The 25,472-nt window shown below is 38.7% G+C and overlaps 1 protein-coding gene across 3 annotated transcripts in view; it reads right to left on the bottom strand.

Moving 5' to 3' along the window:
- The window catches only part of nlgn1 (neuroligin 1), a 733,956-nt gene that overhangs the window by 494,982 nt on the left and 213,502 nt on the right, over window positions 1-25,472 (bottom strand). The window contains exon 2 of one of the 3 annotated variants that reach the window (XM_055164447.1): window positions 8,116-8,175. The exons of the other annotated variants lie outside the window; for them this stretch is intronic. Coding sequence (XP_055020422.1) covers window positions 8,116-8,175 — 60 coding nt within the window. The remainder of the gene's footprint in view (window positions 1-8,115; window positions 8,176-25,472) is intronic. 3 annotated transcript variants of the gene reach the window in all.

Raw genomic sequence — 25,472 nt, 5'->3', positions numbered from 1 at the left:
ACCTCACAGGAAAGGAAAACAGGAGTGAAACAGGGAAAATTAACATGGCATCAAATGAATATAAGTGAAAACATGAAGATATACACCTGATGAGTGAGGGTGTGGTCTATAGCTCCCTCACACCGGTAAATTAAGCTTTTCCCAAATCCCGTAGGAAGAAGGTCAATAACGTCTTTCCCCTTCATAAAATTCACCAAACATTCTCTTTATTCCGGCTTTAAATCCTCGATCTCAGGAATCGTTGTCAACAGAGAATGTTTGGTTCTTTGTTGACTGGCTGGTGTCCGGACTTGCACTTCTGGGATTCTTGCAAACCGTCTAGCGTATTCCGATTCCTGACCTAGTCACTGGAGAGAAATGAAACTGAGTGGAGTCACTAGGTGGCGCCAGCCTGACCAAATGTGTGCCTGCAAGTGTTATTTATCCGTCAAATCAAATCACTACAAAACTCTTTCATTTGAATAAAAGTTAAAACTAGAAAAGCACTCAGAGAGCGCAGACCTCCGCCAAAGACTACCCCCATTTTTTATATAAATTGCGATAAAATCAGTCTTCTGGATCAGATCCGGATCAGCCTTTGGAATATGAAAGAGGATCCCATTGTCCATCCCTGAGTCAAATTTCATGGGGTTTGGTCAATAATTAACCGAGATATTGACAAACAAAAGTTTTGACCCCATTTACCACAATGTTAACTAAAATTTCGAAGTGATCCAGAATCCAGGATTTCTTCAGGATCACCCCCAAAATGAAATCAGTTCTTCCTTTTCACATTTCCAACAAATCCTGAAAATTTCATCAAAATCGGTCCATAACTTTTTGAGTTATGTTGCAAAAAGACAAACAGACAAATAGACAGACAAACGCCGGCAAAAACATAACCTTCTTGGCGGAGGTAATAATTTGACTCATTCTATACCCCAAAATCAGCCTGTAAATAAATAATCTTATTACATTCAATTTAAGGCCCAACCACGATATCGTCTTAACCGATACTACGTAACCGATACCCAACTAAATCTAACTAAATTTCCTTTTTGTTTTCTTGGCACTGATATTCGATACCAGTATTGTGTCTCTGCCTCCCGAACTGGTATTATTAGTTTGTTTACATATTTTGTTTTCTTTTTTCTGTCCTTTAAACACGCTTTAGATCACAGTCTGTTTTCAGTGGATGCTTTTCTCACTTTTTCTTTCCCTCGAAGAACGCGGGATACAGAATGTATAATGCATAACTCTGTATATATAGAAATGCACGGGGCTCGGAGTGCATTGTATTAGTCCAGTGTGTGAAATCCTATCAATTTTTCATTATGTTTGACCCCATTTACAGAAGCACAGTCGTATATGTGAATACCGTAACCCTCTTAGCTTAATTAAAATAGCAACACATTTTTTTGAGATCGAAAGAGAAGGAAAAAAAAGGGATTACACTTAACAGAATGATGAAATTTTAGAATAAGATTTTAGTTTGTGTATGGACTGCGCTACACAAATTAACAAGTAAATACATGTTGTAATGCTGTGCTTTCATCTGAGCAAGTCTGAGAACTTTAAATCTCCATGGCGACACGCAGGTGACAGATCAGAAAAGTTCCACAGCGTCACTAAAGATTCAAATTTGATAAAATGCTTAAATACTAAGAGGGGGAACGATATCCAAGTCTCACGATATGATATCGTCACGGTATGAACTTCATGGTACGATATTTATTGCGATATAGTGGGGAGGCTCACAATTAGGGATCTGAAAATATCCCTAATATATACTACATATATTATAATCTCTCCGTATGATATTTTCACGATATAAACCTCACGGTAAGATATTTATTGAGATATTTTGTGGAGGCTAAACATTTTTTTAATATGCTACTTTTTCCTCCTAAAATGCCTTGACAAGACCTAAAGAACTAAGACTTACAAGTGCTTAGAACTGTTATTACCTCTTAAAGTCCACACTGAAATGGAGCAAAGGATCATGGTCTATGTAGTTCCCTCTGTCTTTTTTAGCTATTGCTGCACCATAATTCTTAATTTAAAGGTTGTATAGAGGATTTTCCAAGGAACGAGAAATCCAGCGACTTTTGTCCTTTTTCAATGTTGCGATGCGTGAAACCACCCCCCCTCCCCTACAGCTCCCTACGTAGAAACGCCTTCTCCCGCCTCCTCACTACGCCAGAAACAGGTTTGTTTACAGCCGGTGAGCTGCACATGACTTGTAAACAACTAACTACAGTGTTGGTTAGGCAAGGCGGAGAAGTGAGGAGCGGGGGGAGCGGGTGTGCGGACATTTCGTTCGCGGACGAGAAGTGAGGAGCAGGGAGAAGAGCGGAGCAGGGAGAGAGGAGAGAGGAGAGAGGAGAGGGGAGCGGTGCGCGGAGATTCCGTGCCCGTAGAAGTGAGGAGAAGGGGGAAGAGCGGAACGGGCAGCGGGGACAGGAGTAGGAAAGGGGAGCAGAGAAGGTTGCGCGGAGATTCAGTGCGAATGAACTAGCTACAACACGCAGCAGCAAGCGGACTCTTTCTTTGCCTTGAAAATTACGTTTTCAGACATAGGATATCGCTTTCGTGTCCTGAAAAACGTTTGACTAGCTCTTGGAAATAAAGTACGTTTTCATAATAAGCAGAAGTTACCTGTCCAGGAGTAATTTGGCGACCAATGCGTCAGTCTTTAGACCCTGCGTCTGCTTCAGTCGCGCCATCGCTGGAATGAATCTACAAGAATCACCTTAGTTTGGCTTCGCTGCTTTTCCCCTTGTCTTCTTCTTTCAGCGACCTCAAAAACGGACTTTCTTTTGCGGCTAACTGCTCCTGGATTCTTGTCTGCCATTGCAACAAACTTTGTGCTAACTGCGAGGAAGATATAGGTCAAAAAAAGCCGCTAAGAACTGTTGCATTGGTGGAGTAAACAGCGTCTGTGCGTCTTGCGTCTGTGGACTGCGTGACAGGCGTACGTAAACCACGTACCGGCGGCGCGCAGGCAGGTCAGTTACGCTAGAAACGTAGGGAGTTTGATTGATAGCCTGTCAGCTAACAGATAACGAGGCCGTGTCGTTATCTATTGGCAAATGTTTAGCTGGCCCCACCACGTCCAGAGTTGATGAATTTTTATTCTCTTTTTTTTTGGTCATCATAATTACAAGGCTACTGCACCTCTATAATGTTATCATTGACAACTTGAAACAAAAAAAAAAAAAAAAAATCCTCCATACAACCTTTAAGCAAACAGACTTGTAATTCGATAAATTGTGATGGTCCACGATATTATTGTGAGAACTTTGATGATACGATATCACGATATTTCGGTTATTGTTACATCCTTACTAAATACATAAATGTTTAGTGCTATAATGTGTAACATCCCGCACAACGAAATAAAATCTCCATGGCAACAAGCAGATAAAAAAACAAGAACATTTCCGCAGCGCCCCTTTAAGACATATTTACTGGTTTAAATTAGATAAATATTAAATTAGATAAAAATGCTAGTTCGATGTTTAATGCTATACGCCATATGCATAACATCCCACGTAATGAAATAATATCTCCATGGCGACAAGGAGGTGACAGATCAGAAAAGTTCCGCAGCGCCCCTTTAAGACATACAGTATGTACTGGTTTAATTTAGATCAATAGACCTAAATTTAGAACGATTAAATTAGATAAAAATGCTAAAGAAATAAATGTTTAGTGCTATACTGCGTAACATTACGTGCAACGAAATAACATCTCCATGGCGACAAGCAGGTGGCGGATCAGAAAAATTCCGCAGCACCACTTTAAGACATACAGTATTTACTGACTTAATTTAGATAAAGATTAAATTAGATTAAAAAAAGATAGACTGATGTTTAGTGCTATACTGCGTAATATCCTGCGTAATGAAATAAAATCTCCATGGCGACAAGCAGGCGACAGATCAGAAAAGTTACACAGTGCCCCTTTAAGACATTCAGTATTTTCTGGTTTAATTTAGATAAAGATTAAATTACTTAAAAATGCTAAATAAATAAATGTTTAGTGCTATACTGCATAACATCCTACACAAAAAATAACATCTCTATGGCGACAAGGAGGTGACATATTAGAAAAGTTCCGCAATGACCCTTTGACATATTTACTGGTTTAATTTAGATAAGGATTAAATTAAATAAAAATGCTAGATTGATGTTTAGTGCTATACTGCGTAACATCACACGTAACGAAATTACGTCTCCATGGAAACAAGTAGATAAAAAACAAGAAAAGTTCCGCAGCGCCGCTTTAAGACATATTCACTGGATTAAATTAGATAACGATGGATTTTTGTCTTACTAAAACAGCCCCAATTACTTCTCCGTGACTCGTGTTTCGTTTTGATTCAGATCTGATTACTTTTATTGTGGTGAATTTCACAGGTGCGCAGTCATACCGCCCGACCAATCAGATCGCGGCGGTCGCCACGGGAACCTCATCTCTGCCAAATGTGTGGAATTGAAATTACTATGTGCTGGAAGGCAATTTTCAGGAGCACGGGTGGGCCTTTCCATGGACGTGCTCGAGAAAGGGAGTGAGCTTAATACCAGGGTGGAGATTGTCATTACTGTGGCACGGTCAAGATCACGGAGCGCCCATTCTGGACCTTCTGTAATCATGGGAATGGGTCAACAGGGGGTGGTTTTCTCCTCAGGTTTCTAGTGCCGTTTTGCATTTATTTTGTGTAACGACGTTTTAAAGGGGCTATAGAGTAATTACGCTATTTTCAGATCGATGTTGTAATGTTGTTTCCTCGTCACAAACAGACCTGGAGTTGTGTTTGGTTTCATTCACATTTCATTTACGAGGATAAGTGGAGTTCTTCTCTCAAACTGAAAGCACTCTGTTCCACCTTGTGATGTCATATGGTAATACAGGAAGTGCTCTACTGTCTTTTTAAACTCCATACAGTTTCAGTAGAATAATTTGGATGATTTGCGCTGGAATTTCTAATCGCTTCTGAACTTTAAAGGTAAAAGTAACTTGAAAACTACGACTACATGACATCACAAGGTGGAACAGAGCGTTTTGAGCGTTGGATAGGTGGACAGACTCATACTAAAAGGTTGATAAAACACTACAGATATGTTTTTGATAAGGTAACAACATTAAAACACGGCTCACAAGAGTAAATTTTGCATTATAAAGGACTTTTAAATTAAAAAATGCAAAAAAATCAACATTGAAACAGGAAGTTACAGTCTTAGAATCTATCTTTCTGCGAATACTGGATACTTACTTAAAGGTGCATTGCGTAACATTTTCTGGTGGAGAGTCCATGACCTTTTTGGGTCTATGGAGATGTGGTTGCTCTGCCTAGAATGTTCCACAGCTCTACCTTACATTTATTCTATTACAGGTGGTTTTATTGCTCAAAAATACCTAGAAAAACAGGCGTTCTGACTGTGAGTGGGGTTGCCTCTCCACAGATCTGACCTGTAACTTGGTCTGGTTTGGTCTCAGTAATGATAGAAAGGTAAAGCTAATGCCATACTGTGAAACATTCCAGATAAACCAGTAACATTTCCAAGAAGAAAAGCATTTGACGGAGCCTCCACCCGAAAAGTTACACACTGCAGCTTTAACTGTTCAACTGCACAGAAGGTTTCAGCAGCGGTCATCTGGACTGAAGCCATTTTCAATTGGATGATACCGGCTTGGGGCTTTACCATTTATCCTAATCTGACTTAAATAAATCCAGACTCAAAGGAAGGAGTTTTACAGTGAAAGCGCCTTTGGGTGTGGATTCCATTAACTCAGATCCTAGAGCCTCAAGCCAGAACACTGAACCACTCCTGGACGAAAAGAGAAATTACACTGTTTTCGTTATCTGTTTGATTGTCCGACTCTTTATCTGAAGGATCAAAAGCTTCTGCAGTGGTGTGAGGTGACGTCCAACACTGGGCAACTCCAAAAATGAACTAAAATAAAAATAGACGTTTGCACAATCTGATATTAGGTGTCAACTTCTTGTAATATGCAACGTTTTGTGGCGTTTTTCCCATTCAAAAAGGCATCGTGTTCCATTTTAAACTGTAAATCTCAATGGTATTTTCATCATTTGGAAACCCATCGATAACTTTAAAGTATAATGTGCAACTGAAAGCTTTTTATTATCTTGGATTTGATTCATTGAGTGTCTCAGTTTCGAAAAATGACATTATAAATTATAGGATTTATAGGCTGTTTGTAAGTGGTGAAATTCAGTTTGAGTGTTTATATATTAGGGATGTAACGATATCCAAATCTCACAATACGATACTTTCACAATATACATCTCACAGTACAATATTTAGTTTGATATTTTGTGTAGGCTCACAAAATTGTGAATACTGTACGCTACTTTGCTACTTTTGCCTTTTAAAATACCTTGACAAGACTTTGGTTCAGTCATAATCCAAAGAATTAAGATTTAAAAGTGTTTATAACAGTTATTTCTGTGTGTAATTGGCATTGAAACTGAGCAAAGGATCATGGTCTATGTAGTTCTCTCAGTTTTTTAGCTATATTTCCGCACTATAACTTTTAATTTAAGCAGAGACTTGTAATTCGATATATTGTGATGGTCCACGGCAGAGGTGGGACCAAGTCATTGTTTTGCAAGTAAGTCTCAATTCTTTGACCTCAAGTCTGAGTCAAGTTCCAAGTCAAAGACAAGCAAGTCCAAGTCGAGTCTCAAGTCACTGGCCCATAAATCCAAGTCAAATCCAAGTCGTCTGCTTTGCGCTTCAAGTCATTTCAAGTCTTTAAACCAAAGTACCAAATATAGCTTAGATTTTTGCAATTTATATGAATTTTAAACTAAATTGTACTTATACAGTCATAGTATATTTATATATGAGGGTTTATAGCGTATATAAGAGTTGTAAAAATGCTACATTTTCCTTTTTAAATGTCTTGACGAGATCTTAGTGTGAATCATTACGGTCAGAATAGAAAAAGATTCTGATTTAAAAGTGCTTCTCAAGTCTTCTCATGTCCCAAGTCACTGACCTTCAAGTCCAAGCGAGTCCCAAGTCCATTTTATCAAGTCAAGTCTCAAGTCCTAAAAATAGTGACTCAAGTCTGACTCGAGTCCTACTCACGACTTTCAAGTCCCTACCTCTGGTCCCCTGTATTATTTTCAGACTTTGGAGACACGATATCACGATATTTCGGTTATTGTTACATCCCTATTAAATATGTGTAAAAAAATAAAATTCAAACATGTTTTTCAGAGATACAGAAACATTTTTAAGCATTTCATTTGAACTGTTTAATTGTTTTATTTTGTATTTCGTCCGCCATTTTATCTCGACTTCTGTTGTGATCTCAACGGGGGTGAGAACCACACGTATCGTCGTTTCAAGACTTGTAAAAAGCAACTCATTTAAACCCATTAGCGTTAGAGCCCTTTCTATTTTTAGCTTTGGGAAAAGTCATTCGCGGTTTGGTTCATCCATGCTAGCGCGCGCAAAGCTAACCCAGTGGAGCGTCGTGCGCTAAATTAGCTTTGACTCGCTCTACAGGAGTGGGAGCCATGTGGCGCTAGATAACAACCTCCACATCTCGCAATCCACTTTCACCATTTCTAAAGATTGTTTTTTTTGTTTTTTTCACGTTGCGGGTTGATGGTTTGACGCCCCGATTTGTGTTAGTATCCGTACAAGCCAGTTAGCCAGTTTTCGAGCATTTTTTAACAAGACAAATTGAACGAAAATCATAACTTCATGCAAGGATGTGTTAAGCTGGGGTTAATATCTACACAGTTGGTGTGTCGGTGGGATGCAACATAGAAAACCAAAATGAAAAAAACGTGAAATAAAACTGCAAAATCCAAGCAGAGGGAGTCTATTGTTAACAGTTAAAGTTAATATCAAAGAAATGTGTGGTAGAAGACATGTATACTTGAATAGAGACACCAAGCTGAAAGGACAAATACATCCAGCCCAAAAAGAGCGCAAAAACAAAATGTCCATCACGTTCAAAAAAAGGACAAAATTTAAGAAAATCAAAGAAGAAATTTCAAAATCTGCATGTAGGGAAAGAAGGGTGGAGGTAATATAGGTTTGGTTGCCATTTTGTCATGCATTCAGTTTGGCATCAAAAAATGTATACCTTCATCGTCAGTGCGGTCACTAGAATCACTATCGTCTGAGTGTTTCTTTGTAAGGGGACCTATAAGGACCAAGAAGGAGAAAAGCAAGCAAAACAGTGATCAAGAAACAGACATTTTCGTTTTTCAGCAGAATTTCAAAAGTTGCTTCCCCAAAAGAAAAGAAAAAGTTCCAACATGTCATAATCACCACAATTCAGAACAAGAAAAGATTGGTCAAAAAAATATGGAGAAAAATGTTTGTGGAAAATATTGGTGGATTCAGGGTCCCGATACTTGGGAGGTCAATTGTACAATTAAATGTATGTATGTGTGTATGTATGTTTTAGCAAATAATTGTTGGTGGTAGCAGTTAAAAGGAAGCTGTAAAGGGGGAAAAGCATTGTTGTAGATACAAAAAAAAGCACTGAATGAAACGGAAGCCAAGGAAGACGTTCAGTGTGGGGCGTTCGCTGTCATTTACAGAAAAGGTTATAGGTATTGTATTAATAATGGGAATTTATATTAGCCTAAAAAAGAAGAATTAGCTTTTTTTGTGGAAATATGTTTTTGTTTTGTTTTTTTTGTTTTTTTTGGTTTGTTTGTTTTTTGGCAATTTTTGAATTTAATTTATTTTGGTCAAATTCAACAAATCCTTTTTTTTTTTTTTTTTTTTTTTTCCCAATTTATTTATTTTGGCCAAATTCAACACATTATTTATTATTATTATTATTATTATTATTATTATTATTATTATTATTATTTTTATTATTATTAATTTTATATTTATTTTATTTTAATTTTTTTAACAAATTTTGAATTTCATGTATTTTGGCCAAATTCAGCCCATCTTTTTTTTTTTTTTTTTTTTTTTTTATTTATTTATTTTTTATTTCATTTATTTTGGCCAAATTCAACCCATATATATTTTTTTAATGGTATGGTTTTAATTCATATTTTTAAAAGAGATTTGTCAAATTTTCCACATTTCAACCAAAAATTATATTCTGTTTCTCAAAATTAAATGTATCTTTTTATGATATGGTTTTCATTTATGTTTATGGTCTAAAATCAAGATACAATTTTAAAACTAGTTCACCGTCTTCACAGAGGGAGTCGTCATTGGCTTCAGTATCCCAACACATACAGCTTAAAACACTAGCTTAACATTTTCATAGCATTTGAACATTGCATCATTATTAGCAAAAAAAATCAACATTGCCTTTAGGTGGACTCTGCTAGCTGGCAAACACAACAGGGGGAGTGTTTTTCCTATTGACTCCTACACAATTCTTTACAAAAGATCTTCATAAACATGCAAAGATACAGAAACACTTGGAAGAACAGTAGAACATGCCACTACATACAAGTCCACATTCAAAACTCCCATTCACACACATAATTAGCTATTGATTTCTGTCGTGTGTAAAGAATAAATGTTCATCTTGAGATCAAAATAACATGGTCTTTACAAAACCAATCATTATATGTGTTTTCAATGAGCTACTGAATACAAGCTGCTACAAATCACTGCTCTGCTTTTACTGTTATCTTAAAACTGTACTATATAAAATTTTCTGATGGAAGGTCAGGTTTTTGTCTGGAATGTTCCACAGTTTTGCATTAAACAAATCTATCTCAAAGTCTGTATAAAGAAGTGGACTAAGGCTACTGTTAGAGAATTCTATGATATAAATGTATTTCTTTGATTAAAGTCTCATTAAAGTGTTACTCATTTATATATGTAATTCTTTCACTAAAGTATTAATCATTTAAAGGGTGAATCATTTAAATATTAATCATGGTGTAATCAACATTGCTTTGGGTCTGTTTTGGTTCAGGAAGTACAGGACATGATACCAGCAGCAGATATGAATGACATGTCAACTGACAGATTAAACTAATCTACTATGGGCGCCAACAATTCTGGGTTTGTCCCATCTTATGTTAAAACTGAAGGCCTTGGGGAACTACTAAATTGTCTATCTTTGGGATATGTAATCAAATGTGAAATGGGAGGGTGGTTCAGTTGACGATTGTTAGTTATAAGATAACATGTGAAATGTATGTCATCAAGTATGCTTATCTGTGACATGATTTTCAATAAAAGTGTGACTTGGAGAGTTGTTGAGCAGAGTCGGTCAGGGAGCTGACAGACAGTGTGCACGACTCTCCTTGCGCAAGTATAAATTTTAACCGTCTCTTTCTGGTGTGTCTTTATTTAATGTAATCTGATGTCTTAGGGTAAATTCCCTGACAGCTACGTTCAGACTGCAGCCTGAAGTGACCCAAATCTGATTTTTTTTTTGCCCCTATGCGACCTCTGTTTGATCTTGTCATGACAAATGCAACCCAGACCGCTTGGATATGTGCTCCTAAAAACCAATACATATCTGATTTTTTGACATGCAACTTCAGTCTGAACGGCCAGGTCACGTTCATCTCACCTACACATCAGGCTCGGAGTCTAGTCAATGGAGGGAAAGCGAGGTTAGCGAGTTAATTAATATTTATTTCCAGGCCAAACTGGAGGGGTCTTATCGGAACCGGGCGGTTTTTGAAATGATTGCCAAACATGGCCCTGGCTCCAATATCAACAAAAAATAAAGAGCCTGCGACCCGAATACAAGGAGGCTAAAGACTCAAACAACTGTCCATTTTACGAAGAACTGGACTGTATTTTGGGAGACAACGTTTAGGCGATTTCTGTAAACACTGAGCACACTCGCTGCATGTGACGTCGTTATGTCCTCCAATGTGCATGCGGGACACTTTTGGGTTGTTTAAAGTTCACACTGGAGGTCACATAAAAGTCGCATTTAATTGGAAATGCGAGCAACCTTGCAAAAAAATTCACAAAAAAAATCAAAATTGAGCTTTAATCCCTGCAGCCTGAATGTAAACTAAGCGAGTGTGACGTCACCCATTGCGTTCAGCTCCAGTCAAATGAAATTCACTGAGGCTAGCAGTTATAGGAGTGAATTTGAAGCAGAGTTTGTTATTAGGAATATACATTTATATACAGACTAAATAGCGAAATAAAAACACCAGGATCATGTAGAGCGGGTTATTACGAACATTTTAAGACCAAAATGACGATGCTCACTGCAGCAGTTACAGAGAGGTGTGACAGTTTTTCAATGTAAAGTCAATTGGAGCCAGAGTCGATGGAGCCGGAAACGTGCCCATGAACACTTCTTATTTGGAACGTGGCGACTAACGGGTTAACTACGTCCATTTATGCATTTAAGTCAAGTCACCCGTAGTGTAGTAAGGATACAAAAATTTCAGACTTGATTTTTACAACGGAATAAGCTGGATGATAATAAATAAAACACTTTCTTTAGACAATAGACTGTGATTTTCAACATCGTAAACTGTAGTATTTTCTTTTATACTACCATGTGGCCTTATATCTGTGTAATCCCTCAGTGGTCCATGGGTGTACACGAGTCTATGTGCTCTTATACTAGTTCTGATACAGCTCAAAATGTTTCTAACACTATTCAGTAAAGGTTCATTTCTGTCCTGTGAATGTGACTTTTGTTTTAGTATCGATACCTTCTCAAATTAGTCTGCTTAAAACTAGTTCTGATATCGATTAGTATCAGATTTTTGATACTTTTGGCGACTCTAGTCACGTTACAGGTCAGATCTGTCGGGTAAGATTAACTCTATACTGTGGAACATTCCAGGCAAAGCAACACCATCTCCAAGGAGACGGCCGGACTGTAACTGTGACCAAAAAAATAAAATAAATCTAGCTTCAAACCAACAATATCGTAATAATTTAACTGTATGAAACAAACCATGCAGTCATTGAGCTAATGCATTCAAAGTGCCACTCTACTCCAGGTTAAGACAGACCTCCAGTATCTGCCAAAGAAAAAAAAAGATGCTACTTGAGCTTAACAACACTTGAGAACTAACAATAATATTAAAGCCGTACGTGATTTTTACTTTCCTGCAAATGGGGAAAAAAGAACTACTTCATTAAAAACACTTCGCAGTTGTCCAAAGTTTTTCCTCGCATTTTGAGCAGCCTAATTATTCACCAAGATGAGTTTATATGAGCTTTTTGCAACTTCCTGAGGCCAGAGCAAAGTTTGCCATCAAGATAATCCTAACAATAACTAGCATGCTAACAATATACTTCCTGATTCTAGGACAATAAAAACAAAACAAACCCCGTTGTAATTAGAATTGGACCTTAAAAACTGCTCATATAATATATCTGTACTGGGGAAAGTCTCTTTTTTCTCAAATACGTGGGAAAAATATCAAGTACAAGGCTTTTAATTTAACACAGAGGACAACAGAAACAACTAGCATGTTAACAGCGCACTTCCTGGTTCTTAGTTTGAGTAGAGCTCTCGATAAAACATGACAAAGTAAGAGCATTTCACAGCTATCAAAAGCCAGAGCAGAGGTTAAGCCTTCAAGGTAATGTTAACAACAACTAGCATGCTAACAGCACACTTCCGGACCCACAGAGGATAAAATGCTTCACAATTAGGATCAGAAAGCGCATAGTCTATTTCTCAATAAAGTACTATGACAGACTATACGTAAACACTGACATTATAGAAATTTATAACTTCCTGATTCTCGGACAATAAAAAAACACTTAATTATAATTATAATTTAACCTCAGAAGCTGCGTGTTTAGGCTGAGTTCCACCTTGTGATGTCATGCGGTAATACATGAGGTGCTCTACTGTGTTTTTAAACTACATATAGCTACGCCTTTTCAACTCTGGAATTGCAAATCGCGACCGAACAAAAGGCAAAGGTGCTGTTAACTTGAAAACTACAACTTCATGACATCACAAGGTGGAACAGAGCATTTGGAACATGTGTGAATGAACCAAAACACAACTCCGGGTATGTTTTTGAGAAGGTAACTATATTCAAACATGACTTAAAGCTCACAAGAGTCAATTTTGTCTAATTAGAGACCAAACTTGAGTCACTCTAAAACATAAAATGCTCAATTTGTGAAAAATGAAAAAGAAAAAAAGTTCAATTTAGCATCTTAACATTCCTCCTGCCTCTCAAAACTCGAGTGCTTCATGCTTGGTATGTGACAACAAGTGTTTTAATTTCGTAACTTTGCAAAATTTGAGTGAATCTGAATGACGCACATGTTCTAAATTCCACTTCTGAATAGCTGAAGGACTTTCTTTCATCAGATTTCTGAAAAAGACTGTGTTTATGTATTTTATTTCCCTTACGAAAACAGATATTTGGCTTCTTAACATTCTTCTTCCATTTTCTAAAGCAAAATACTTGACCACTGAGTTCCATTAGTTGATATTCAATTACAAGGTAATCTGTGACATATGAAAGATTAAAAAAAATATGATCATGAGTCAGACTCAGAAAGAAGAGAATCTGAGGACTCACTGCAGAAAAATTTGAGTTTTGTTTTGCTTTGTTTTTTTGTGTGTGTAGTTGATGAATTTAAGAAACAAAAAATGGTAAAGACAGTATGTTTTACAAGGGATTTAGGGTAAAAAGGAAATATATAACTTTGAAGAATAAACAGAAAATTGCTTTTTGGTGCTAAAACAAGAAACATCATCAAACTAGAAATTAAATCTAATCAAATCTGTAAAACTTGTCAAAATATTGTGACTAAAAACTATTTCTGAGGCCTCAAAGTTAACATTTTTTATCAATTTAAATCAATATATGAACTGTGATTTTATGAAATAACTGCGCTGATAGATGGAAAAAGTTTGATGTTTCCACCTGAAGTTAAAAACGTTGAAAAAATGCTAACAACAACTAGTATGCTAACAGCACACTTTCTGAACAGCAGAGGGTAAAACTCTAGAGGATTAGAAAGCAAAGTCTATTGTATTTTCAGTCGAGCTCTTGATAAAGTACGACAAAGATCATCCAACAAGTGCAACTTTCAAAGTCCAGAGCAGAGTTTTGCCATCAAAGTAATGCTAACAACAACTAGCATGCTAACAGCACACTTAGTGGTCTACAGTGGATAAAATGCTTTACAATTAGAATCAGACAGCACACAGTTGATTGTATTTGGAGTAGAGCTCTCGATAAAGTTCGGTCAGTTTTGCCATCAACGTAATACTAACAATAACTAGCATGCAAACAGCACCCTTCTTGATTCACAGAAGCTAGAAAACAACACACTGCCTACTGTATTTTGAGAAGAGCTCTAGATAAAGTGCTTTGACGAAGACTACCCGTAAATGCATTTCACTAGTTTCAAAGGCCAGAGCAGAATTTTTGCCGTCAAGGTAATCCTAACAACAACTAGCATGCTAACAGAGCACTTCATGATTCACAGAGGTCAGAATGCGTTATTATTACAATCAGACAGCACACAGTCTATTGTATTTTGAGTAGAGCTCTCGATAAAGTACAACAAAGACTAAGGCCCGGAGCAGAGTGTTGCAGTTAATGTAATGCTAACAACAACTAGCATGCTAACAGAGCACTACATGATTCACAGAGGTCAGAATGCTTTATAATTATAATCAGACAGCACATGACCGATTGAGCTCTCGATAAAGTACAACAAAGACCAAGGCCAGAGCTAAGTTTTGCCATCAAGGTAATCCTAATAACTAGCATGCTAACAGTGCACTTCATGATTCACAGAGGCCAGAATGCTTTATAATTAAATTCAGACAGCACACAGACCATTGTATTTTGAGTCCATCAGCTTTCAAAGGTAAGAGTTTTTCCAACAAGGTTATAACTAACAACAACTAGCATGCTAACCACACATTTCCAGCTTCACAGAGGCTGTAACGGTTCATAATTACAATCAGACAGCACACGGTCTATTACATTTGGAGTAGAGCTCTCGATGAAGCACCATGACACAGTCTATTCGTAAGCGCTGACATTTTAGCAATTTCCTAAAACACTTCTGCTATTCTTAGGTTCATCACAATGACTAAACCTCCTCGTGTTCTTTCTCTTCCGATTGCCTGGTTGGTTCATTTTGATGTTTTTTCTTTTCGGCAGCATATCATTCAGTCGGAGAGAGGTCCCTGGGCGTTCTTTTGTGAATTTGACAAGCTATTTGATAAGCCCTAGCTGACTCTGGCCTTTCACGCGCTTAGTCAGCACGGAGACGCGAGGATCTCCGGAGCGGAAATGGTGGGGTGGGGGGGAGACGGCGGGAAGCGTCTGGGGAGGTGTTACCTGTTTATTGTGAACGCTCGACAAAGATATCACTGTCAACACGGCGCACAAAAGAGATGTATGGGTTTAGCGTAGCGTATGTTAGCTCGGGAGAGAAGTGGGTGTATGCTAATGCGTTTTACGTGCGGTGACGGGTTCGAATCAATCCAGGTGAAGTGAGAACACAATGTCCACTTTTCTTCTGTAGATAGATCGACGCCTCAGACTTCCGAATCCGTGCGTATGTGGATTTAGAAGCGCTTTTCGTGACTTACAGAGACCAGAGTTTTGTCATCGCAGTGAAACTAACAACAACTATCATGCTAACAGTAACAGCCAGAGGTGGGACCAATTTTTTGTTGTTGTTTCACGAGTCTCAAGTCTTTGACCTCAAATCCGGGTCAAGTCACAAGGCAAGTCCAAGTCGAGTCTCAAGTCATTGGCCCATAAGTCCAAGTCAAGTCCAAGTCTTTAAACCAAAGTACCAAATATAGCCAAGATTTTTGCAATTTATATGAATTTTAAACTAATTTGTACTTAAAAAGTCATGGTATATTTATATATGAGTATTTATATAAGATTTGTAGAAATGCTATTTTTTCCTTTTTAAATGTCTTGACAACATCTTAGTGTGAATCATTACCGTCAGAATAGAAAGAATTCAAGATTTAAAAGTGCTAAACAACAGTTATTTTGTCACGTAGTTGCTTTACTGTATATTACTGTATAATTCTGTGTATTACTGTAGTGCATTTAAGGATAACATATCACAGTACTGCATTTATCAACAGTAAAGAGAAAAGTATTTTCTAAAAACATATTTTTTTTAGGAGAAGCATCAAGTCTTCTCAAGTCACAAGCCTAAAGTCCGAGTCAAGTCCCAAGTCACTGGTCTTCAAGTTCAAGTCGAGTCCCAAGTCTTAGTCCATTTTATCAAGTCAAGTCTCAAGTCCTAAAAATAGTGACTCAAGTCTGACTCGAGTCCAAGTCATGACTTGCAAGTCCCCAACTCTGCTAACAGCTCACTTCTTGGTTCGCAGAGGATAAAATCGCTTTATAATTAAGTACAGACAGCACACAATGGTCTCATTTTGATCCTTTTACAATATTATGTACTTGGCAAGACTAATTTTAGTTTCTAAAATGGGCACAGCATCTTTAGAGGTCTTATAGCACACTAAATTAACTCTTGTGAGCTTTAAGCCATGTTATAATGTTGTTACCTCATCAAAAACAAACCTAGAGTTGTGTTTGGTTTCATTCACACATGTTTGAGTAATCCTTCATTATTAGTCTGTCTACATCTCTGTTCCATCTTGCGATGTCATGTAGAGATATTTTTCAAGTCAAAAGCTCATGTTTATTGTATTTGCTTCAGTAGAGATTGGCAATTCCAGGGCTGAAATCCTCCAAATGAACTCGTAAAGGTGTATGGAGTTTAAAAAAACAGTGGAGCACTTCCTGTATTTACACAATCACAAGCTAGAACAGTGTTTTCTGTTTGAAAGAAGAACCTAAATATGCAGGATTTGTGTTTTAAACATGTGTGAATGAAACAAAACAGAACTCCAGGAAGTAGTAGTAGTAGTAGTGTAGTAGTAGTAGTCGTAGTAGGAGTAGTAGTTTACTCGTTCATTTTGTAGCACTACAAAACAAAACAAAACAAAAATATAGAACCCCATAGATCATGACCGAAATAGTTTAAGCTGAAGTACAAAGTACTTACTACGCCAAACCCTTTTAAACAACGACAATATTCCAAGAAAAAAAAGCTGTGTATGAACAGCAAGTTTGCATTTACAATTTCACTTGCGACTAACTGTATATATAAGAGACAAAATCTAAATTAAAAGAGACAAAATTTAATATATAATTCATTAAATCCAGAGCTCTATAGCTTTCAAAACATAATACTTTATATAATTTTTTTAAGACTTCTGCAGCGTTATACTTTTTAAAATCACCACTCAGATTGTTCCACACACTAATCCCTCTAAAAGAAATACAATAACTTTTTTTTCTTAATTCTTATCTTCATTTTTGTTGAGTTTTTTTTAAGATGCCTGTTCTTCTAAGGTTTTACTGACTAAGGTATGTTTGTGATGAGGAAAAAACATTATAACATAGATCAGAAAATAGCGTAAAATGAGCTTTTTAAATCACAAACCCAATGCCCAATGTCTCAGATAATTCACAATTCGATTTCTACCAAAAATCCCGCGTCCCTACAAATAATATTTAGTGAGGAGTTAACACCATTACTGCAGTCTTTTACCACACTCTGTCACTGTATTTATTCTCCACATGACAAACACGCCGTAATGCCTTCGCGTCTGGTCCGAGCCATCAAACCCGGTGACAGCTTTTGATTGGCTGCTCCGCTCACCGTCCGTGCTATTACCGTGGCATGTTGTTTGACTGCGGGTTAGTGGGGATCACAGCTGACATGACAGGGCCCTGACAGGTGCGATGGCGTCGGAAAAAAAAGAACAAAAAACTGCGCCTGATTTGAACGGACTGGGGGGGAAAGTTAAATAAATATAAAATCCCGGAGCCATCAGATGTCGGGAGCAAACCGGTCGGTGACAAGCGAGCGGGCGCCGTGACCTTCGACCCTCACCTGTCACGAGGAGCATATGGGTGATCGGGCCCCAGCTGCTGTGATCCGAGTGCTGATTAGAACTTCACTGGTCTGTCTGTGTGTGTTCTACCCAATGCTCGGACTTGGAGTTTCAATGCAAAAGTACATGCATCTGATGAGATATTTTCCATTAAAATACGTTAATCTATTGATACTTTGAGGTGACATCAAGCTGAGGGCTCTACATGTATGTCTATGGCGGTGTATTCAGAAGTTGCCATGGAGGCTCGATACATACACTCGCAAACACTGTCAAAAAGTCTTAAGACGGTCTGAAAACTCAAGAAAAAATACAACATGGAGTTTGATTTTCAACTAAATGATTGTAATGTTACTTGAGAGGAAGTGTTTAACGGCACAAATCAGATGCAAATCCAGCTAAATGGTGAAGTATAGTTCTGCGTCGACTCAATGCACACTGCCGCCGTAGCCTTGTCGCCGTCGTTTTTTATTTAATTGATTGATTTTGATTGGATCTGCGTCGAGGTCTAAAGTAATTCACCGCCACAACGCAAGGAGGCGAGGATTTAAACCTGGCGTTCATGTAAAGTTTAACATGAACAATGTCCAATGCGACAGAAGCACAGAACAGACTCACCATCACCAGCACGTCCTCTGTCACAGAAAGAACAGAAGCCGAACGTATTAGTGCACAAGGAGAGAGTTGCTTTTTTCAGCGCTTATAGTTTATGCAAATTAGGCATGTTGTTTTAAGTTTAATTTCTGTAAAATGTAAAAAAAATGTGCGCAAAGCTGCATTAAACATGTTATTACTCAATGTATACTGAAAGAAAGGAAAGCAGAGTACAGGAAATGTCTGTAAAGCAGTGGTAGAGAGGACCAATCACAGCCCTTATTGTCTGCGTCATTTCGACACGTAGTAATTTTGATCAACGCAGACGCTCTGTGTAGGGTAGGGTTTTCCCCGGACATGTCAGTTTTTTGCTTCCTGTCCTGGCTGTCTGGGTTTTTTTTCATAAAGTGATGCAAATGTCCAGGTTTTCATGATCTTTCATTGTATTTCATTAAATTGAGCAGCTGTTGTAGCTCTCTGTAACTCAGAAGGAGTGAGTAGACACAAACAGTCAGTCAGTCTGCAACATGACGAAGCACAAATGTGCATTTAACGATGACTTTCCGTCCCGTTCGAGACAAGTGGGAGGCCATGTGTACAGTTTGCGAGGTGAATGTAGCTCAATGTCGAGGCCTCACCCCTCAACCCCAGTAAGGTGTCCGAGTTTTCACAAACGGAGAGATGATCACCCTAGTGTAGGGGGTTCACGCTGACGCAGGCTCGTGTGTCATGACGCAGACGATTTGACGCTGCACCGTAAATTGGGCTTAAGTTTGTTTTTTCGGGTCGAACTTTGTTAAAATGAAGCTCAGAACTCCAACTCTAACTAACTTGAGTACTGTTACTGAAGCTTCAGACAGAGCAATGCCCACAGTTAGTGTCACTTCCTCAGGGAATCTTGATGACATCAGCTGTCAACTATAAATACCACAACTAATACCACCCATAGGTTAAAATAATCATATTTTTATTGTGTAAACCGAACATGATTTCTTTTTGTATGTCTGATATGAAGGTGCACTATGTAACTTTTCTGGTGGAGGGTCAGCCACCTGCTTGTTTTGCCAAGAATACCCCACAGTATCACATTAAATACATCCATCTCCATGGAAACAGGCATGCAATGTTATTAGGTAAAGTTACAGTTGAGACGGTGATGATAATAATTATAATAGTAATAATAATAAATAAAAAGAAATGCCTTTAGGGTTATGTTTTGGGAAAAAAAAAAAAAAGGAATTTCAATTATGAATTGGCCTCAGTGTGCCAATGTTAGGGATCCTAGCTTTGTATTTATGTTGCACTATCACATTTATTTTGTTTGACTTTGCCAAATTTGTGTCGGTGTGGGTGGTTGGGGGGAAATGTTTTTTTTTTTTGGTTGTTTTTTTTGTATTTGTTGTGGTGTTGTGGGTGTTGCTTTATGTTTTTGTCGTTTGTTTTATGCTGAATATTGTAATTGTTAAATGTTGATTGCTGTTTTATTTTTTTCAATGTTATATTCTGTTGTCTTTAATAAAAATAAATAAATAAAGTTACAGTTGAGCTGTGTGGAGAGGTGACCCCGCTCATAGTACGAAGCCATGTTTTTCAAAGTGTTTTTGAGCAGTAAAAACACCTGTTCTCGAATGAATAGAAAATAGATATGTTTAATGCCATACTGTGAAACATTCTAGGCAAAACAACAACATCTCCATGGAGACAATCATGCGTCGAAAGTAACATAGTGCCCTGTTACATATTGTATGAGAGTAAAAATTGGCCTAGCGCTGGCATGTTTCTTAATTTTCACTTGATCTGCTTATTGCTATTTCTGGTCAAAACATTTTTACACATTTTGCCGTCAGAGTCGAATTACAAACAGATTCATGCATGAGATCTGCAGACACATCCAGCCCGAGGCACAAACTGAAAACACTGAGCACATGTTGGTCCCACACTGAGTGACGCGAGCTGCGGACAGGAGGAGGCCGTCTTCTCACTGAGGGTGGCCATTTTGTTCTGTCTGCAAACCAAAATCGTTTCATTTCGTTTTGTTTCATTATCCTGTCGTCTTTGTTATTAAAAAATATGATACGAACAAATCATTCTCTGAAGCATCAAAATATCGTTAGGGACTTGTTAAATATTTGACACAGATTTGATACAGAGAACTTGAAGAAGGAATTAAAGAGTTAGGAATAAAGGAATCAAATAAAGGTCCTATATTACACAAAGTTGACTCTTGTGAGGTTTTAGTCGTGTTTTTTATGTTGTTACTTCCTCAAAAACATACATTGAGTTGTGTCTGAGAAACCCATCTCAAGCTCAGAATGCTCTGTTCCACCTTGTGATGTCGTGAAGCAGTAGTTTTCAAGTTATCAGCTTCATTTTTACATTTTGTTCAGTAGAGATCGGTAATTCCAGGTCTGAAATCATCCAAATGATTCTAGTGAAGGCGTATGGAGTTTAAAAACACAGTAGAGCACTTCCTACATGACATCACAAGGTGGAACAGTGTGGAAAAAGCATTTGCGAAAAGAATTCAGCTTAAGGGCCTGTTTACAGGAGAATGCTTGCGGGTAAAAATGACAAAATATTTTATCGGATGTGCCTTTCGTTTAGACAGTGATGGCGTTTTTGGAGCTTAAAAACGCAAAAATCTGAAACCGTCCTCCAGAGTGGAAAAGCTGAATACGCTCCGCCATAGTGTTTCCGTCTACACTGCCCAAGCCGCAAAACTCTGGTCAGATCTGCTCACGTCAAGTACGCGTTTACGTCACATACATACAGTACACAGAAACCTGGCATGTATACCCAATTGAATTCCACACACTTTTGCGTCACCGTATGCACGCAGATTTCCTCCCAAGAACACTTATCTTAACATGGAATAAAAAGTGAAGACGCGACGCCACTTTTGCGTCGGAAAATAGCATTGAGATCTCTGGTTTAAATTAGCTTTGAGTGTAAATAAGTCTAGATTCAATGCTCTCCTCACATGCCCAGAATTCAGCAGGCTTCCAGAGACCAGCCCCTCCCTGCTCCCCTAGCCCCGCCCCTACCGTCCTCTCTCTCCCCTAGCCCCTCCCCCCCGCCGCTTTTCACTTCTCTGTCCGCATCGATCTGACCTTGATGAAGAGCCTTACGGAGCACTCTGTTACACAACTGTCTGTAACCAGGACACACACTCGCGCACACACACAACACACACACACACACAACAACACACACACACACACACACACACACACACACACACACACAGACAGACACATTGGTTTCCCACCCTTCTTGAGGACTTTATTCATTTCGTGGGGATTGATCCGTAACCTCAAAGTTCATGTGGACGATTAGTCTGCTCATTTCACTAAAACAGAATTAATAGATTTAAGATTTTACTAAAAATTCTGCCTTTTTTTCGTGTGTATGTTTTCGTCAAGAACAGCCTCCAGACAATTTTTTAACAGTATTGGTCTTGTCTCAGACTTGACTGCGTTAGACTCTGTCTTGTCTCAGCCTTGAAGGTGCTTAGACTCGGTATTGTCTCTGTCTCGAGGTCTGACACTCAAGACGATAAAATAGAGATAGATTTATAAAAACAGATATGTATTCATATTTGTGCCAAAATAAATGCTGAAAATTACAAGGATGGTCTCGATTTGGTCTTGAGAGGCTGTGGGCTTGGTCTTGTTTCAGTCTTGTTTCGGTCTCTGCCTTTAAAAGCCTCCGTCTTGTCTTGGTCTTTAAAAGTCTCTGTCTTGACTCAGCCTCGACCTTTAAAAGTCTCTGTCTTGACTCGGTCTCTGCCTTTCTTTCAAAGTCTTGGTCTTGTCTCGGTTTTGCCCTTTTAAAGTCTCTGTCTTGTCTCAGTTTTGGCCTGTATTTTTTATTTTATTTTTTTTTTGGGGGGGGGTTCAATAAAAATGATGTGCATCCAACCTGTAACGCCTGTAACAGCACAAAATCAAGTCCATTCTAAGTCCGTTCATGTTAAAACAAAGCTCAGATATAAGTGTACTTTCAGTCAAAGAGCTTCAGACAGAGTAGAACCTCCAGTTAGAATCACACAAAAAAAGAAATACAGTAACATAACTACATTATATCACAGTTATACACAAGAAGTCGTAAGGAAAAGCAGGGCAAAGATGATATAATCACATCACGGAGACCTGGTTTTTCGTCCCCATATCGGTGGCGGCTCCCCCATATTCCGAATACAGATTTCCAGTCCGTGCGACGCCGCAAATACGCACGCGTACACACATCCAGCGCTCCCTCGCACACACCCGCAGGCTTCCTCTTTCCCAATGAGGTAATTATAGAGCGCCGAGTCCAGGCATCGATCGCATATTCAGCGCGGGGCTCGTCCACACATACATATCGCATCATTCAGGGGGCGAGCGCGCGCTAAGAAACACAGCGGCCTTAATCAATCACCCCGGCGCATTAAAGGCACGCTCTCTAAACGGAGTGCACGGCTCAATGGGCCAAACAGGTAATACAGTGGTGACCTTGGAGAAAGTCCCCCGCGGGCCGTGAAAGCATAAATACAGGAGCCGTCCCGTCGCGGAGGAGTCCCAACTGTCTGATGAGAGAATTAAGAGAGCGGAGGAGCGAAGGAGTGTTAGTATAGTGGGTAGAGTTTAAAGTAGAGCAGTGTGGACAGAAAGGTTAGATGGGTTAGATCAGACTTTGGTTGAATCTGATCTGCCCGTTTAAGATCGTTTGGAATAACAAAATAAACACATTTTATCATTTTACCTCATGCATGGACTGAAGCTGCATTATTTTGTTTTGTTTTTCAGTGACATTTTTGCAAGGCAACGTCACTTTTTCATTGCTTAGTCATAACATAAACGCTTACCAGTCTTACCAGCTCGTCGAAACAATGATATTTACTGCTAAAACTAATAAAGAAATACAATAAATTTTATGCAGAATTGAGTTAAGCATTTTGGTCCGGCCCTCCACAATATTTTCTGTTTCTCATGTGGCCTCAAGGGAAAAATTTATAATTTCCGACCCCTGGGTTAGATGAAGAGTAGCAGGTAAGGCTGACCTCAAGATGGAATTGTGTAAGTATTTAAAGCCCCAGTATGTAATGTTTTTAGCCCAAAATAGACTAAAATAAAAGCATACATTTTTCTTCTAATTCTAAATAAAAATAAAAGCACAATGATTTTTATTTATTTATTTATTTTTCACTAAAAAAAGCAGAGTCTAAGGGTATGTTCAGACTACAGGTCTTAATGCTCAATTCAGATTTTTTGTGAAATCCGTTTTTTTTTTGCGAGGTCGTTCACATTTCCAATTAAATGTGACTTGTATGTGATCTCGAGCGTGAACTTTAAATGCCCCAAAAGTGTCCCACATGTGCATTGGAGGACACGATGATGTCACACGTAACGAGCCTGCTCAGTGTTTACGGAAGTGTTTAAACATGGATGCTAGTGTTGAGTACCTAGAGATTTTAAAGTTGCTGTCGTACCGGAGCCAGAACATTTTCAGCTTATTTGTTTTAAGGAGGAGATTGAGAAGGAGAAGGACGAGGTTTCTGGCAGTGGCGTTTTCCTAGAAAGGAACGTGTGGGTGCAGAGTCGCAGCCAAGAGTGACACTGACACGGAGTTCATACACAAGTAAAGTCGCATCATGTCAAAAGATCGGATATGTATCGGTTTTAGGACCACATATCCAAGTGGCCTGGGTCACATTTTTAAAAATCGGATGTGTGTCGTTCAGCCTTTCATTAAAAGATCAGATACAGGTCACATAGGGGCGAAAAAATCTGACTTGGGTCACTTCAGGCTGCAGTCTGACCATAGCCTAAGTTGCGCAGTGCATATTGGGAAGGATTTTCCAAAAAAGTGAGCATCAAACCGCCATGTTTGTTTTCGTAGTGGGATGTGTCTATTGACAAAGCCGATCTTTTCTAGTCTTTTGAACTATATCACTTTTGTTTCTGGTTCTGATATGATCATATTTTAGTTTTGGGATTCGGACATCATTAATTGTGTGGTTGTTGGATCCTAACAGCGGAAAACGGCTCGAGAATTTTGTTTGTGAACTCCATAGATGCAAAAGGGAATCAGAGGTGTGTGACTGCAAACCTCTGTTCAAACTGTTTCTCTTCCCATCGGAATTGAAAAATAGTGAAAGGCGAAGGCGATGGGCAGGACTGATACACGGGAAGGATGAAAAAGGAAACCTTTGACTCCCTAAATCATCCAGAGTTTGCAGTGAACATCCCGTTTGTTAAGCGAGAGGTGCAGAAGACAAACAGGCCGAGCTCGCACTTTCTTGTTCTTGTGGTTTTACAGCCACATCACGTCTTGGTCTCTTTGCAGTGGAAGGTGTTTCTTGGTGAACAGCTGGTGCCTTTCGCTTTGGCACTGACTTTTTAAATTCGTAACCAAGGTTGAGTGAGGGATCGGGGTTTTGCTTTGACAATATGAGAACCAGAAACAAAAGCGATATGGTTCAAAAGACTTGAAAAGATCGGCTTTGTCAATATACGCATCCCACGGTAAAATCAAACATGGCGGTTTGATGTTCACTTTTTCAGGAAATCCTTCCCAGTATGCACTGCGCAATGACCGGAAGTCCAAGATTCTTGATGCGTGTATGCTCTGAGCTTCAATGTAAAGTTTCACAAATGACCCCCTGACCTGTTCAGCTTCAGATAACGTACACGGTGCTCCTGTAATTCTAATGAAAAATACTTTATCTCCCACAGTGTTCACTTGACTGTGGCCTGCCCGTCCTTCACAACAGCAACCTCCGTGAACACTCCACTCCACCCACTCCACCCTGAGAGCTGTTTGTTCAATTTCAAGCTTTTTTCCCCCACTGATCCGCAGCACATAATAATGCACCATACAGGATCATATAAGGCCCATTTCTGCACAGTGCTTCAGCGCGTTCAATAACACCGCCATTTGTCCACATTATTACGAGGAGCGTGTGTTAGCGCGCCGAGCCGAGAATGGATCCAATGTGTCGTGCAAATTGAAAAATG

Source organism: Boleophthalmus pectinirostris, unplaced genomic scaffold (assembly GCF_026225935.1).
Source record: "Boleophthalmus pectinirostris isolate CB_2022bp ecotype Guang Dong unplaced genomic scaffold, ASM2622593v1 HiC_scaffold_7, whole genome shotgun sequence".
Lineage (NCBI taxonomy): Eukaryota > Metazoa > Chordata > Actinopteri > Gobiiformes > Gobiidae > Boleophthalmus > Boleophthalmus pectinirostris.
Note: the sequence above shows the minus strand (reverse complement) of the source record. Positions and strands in the feature narration are given on the sequence as shown.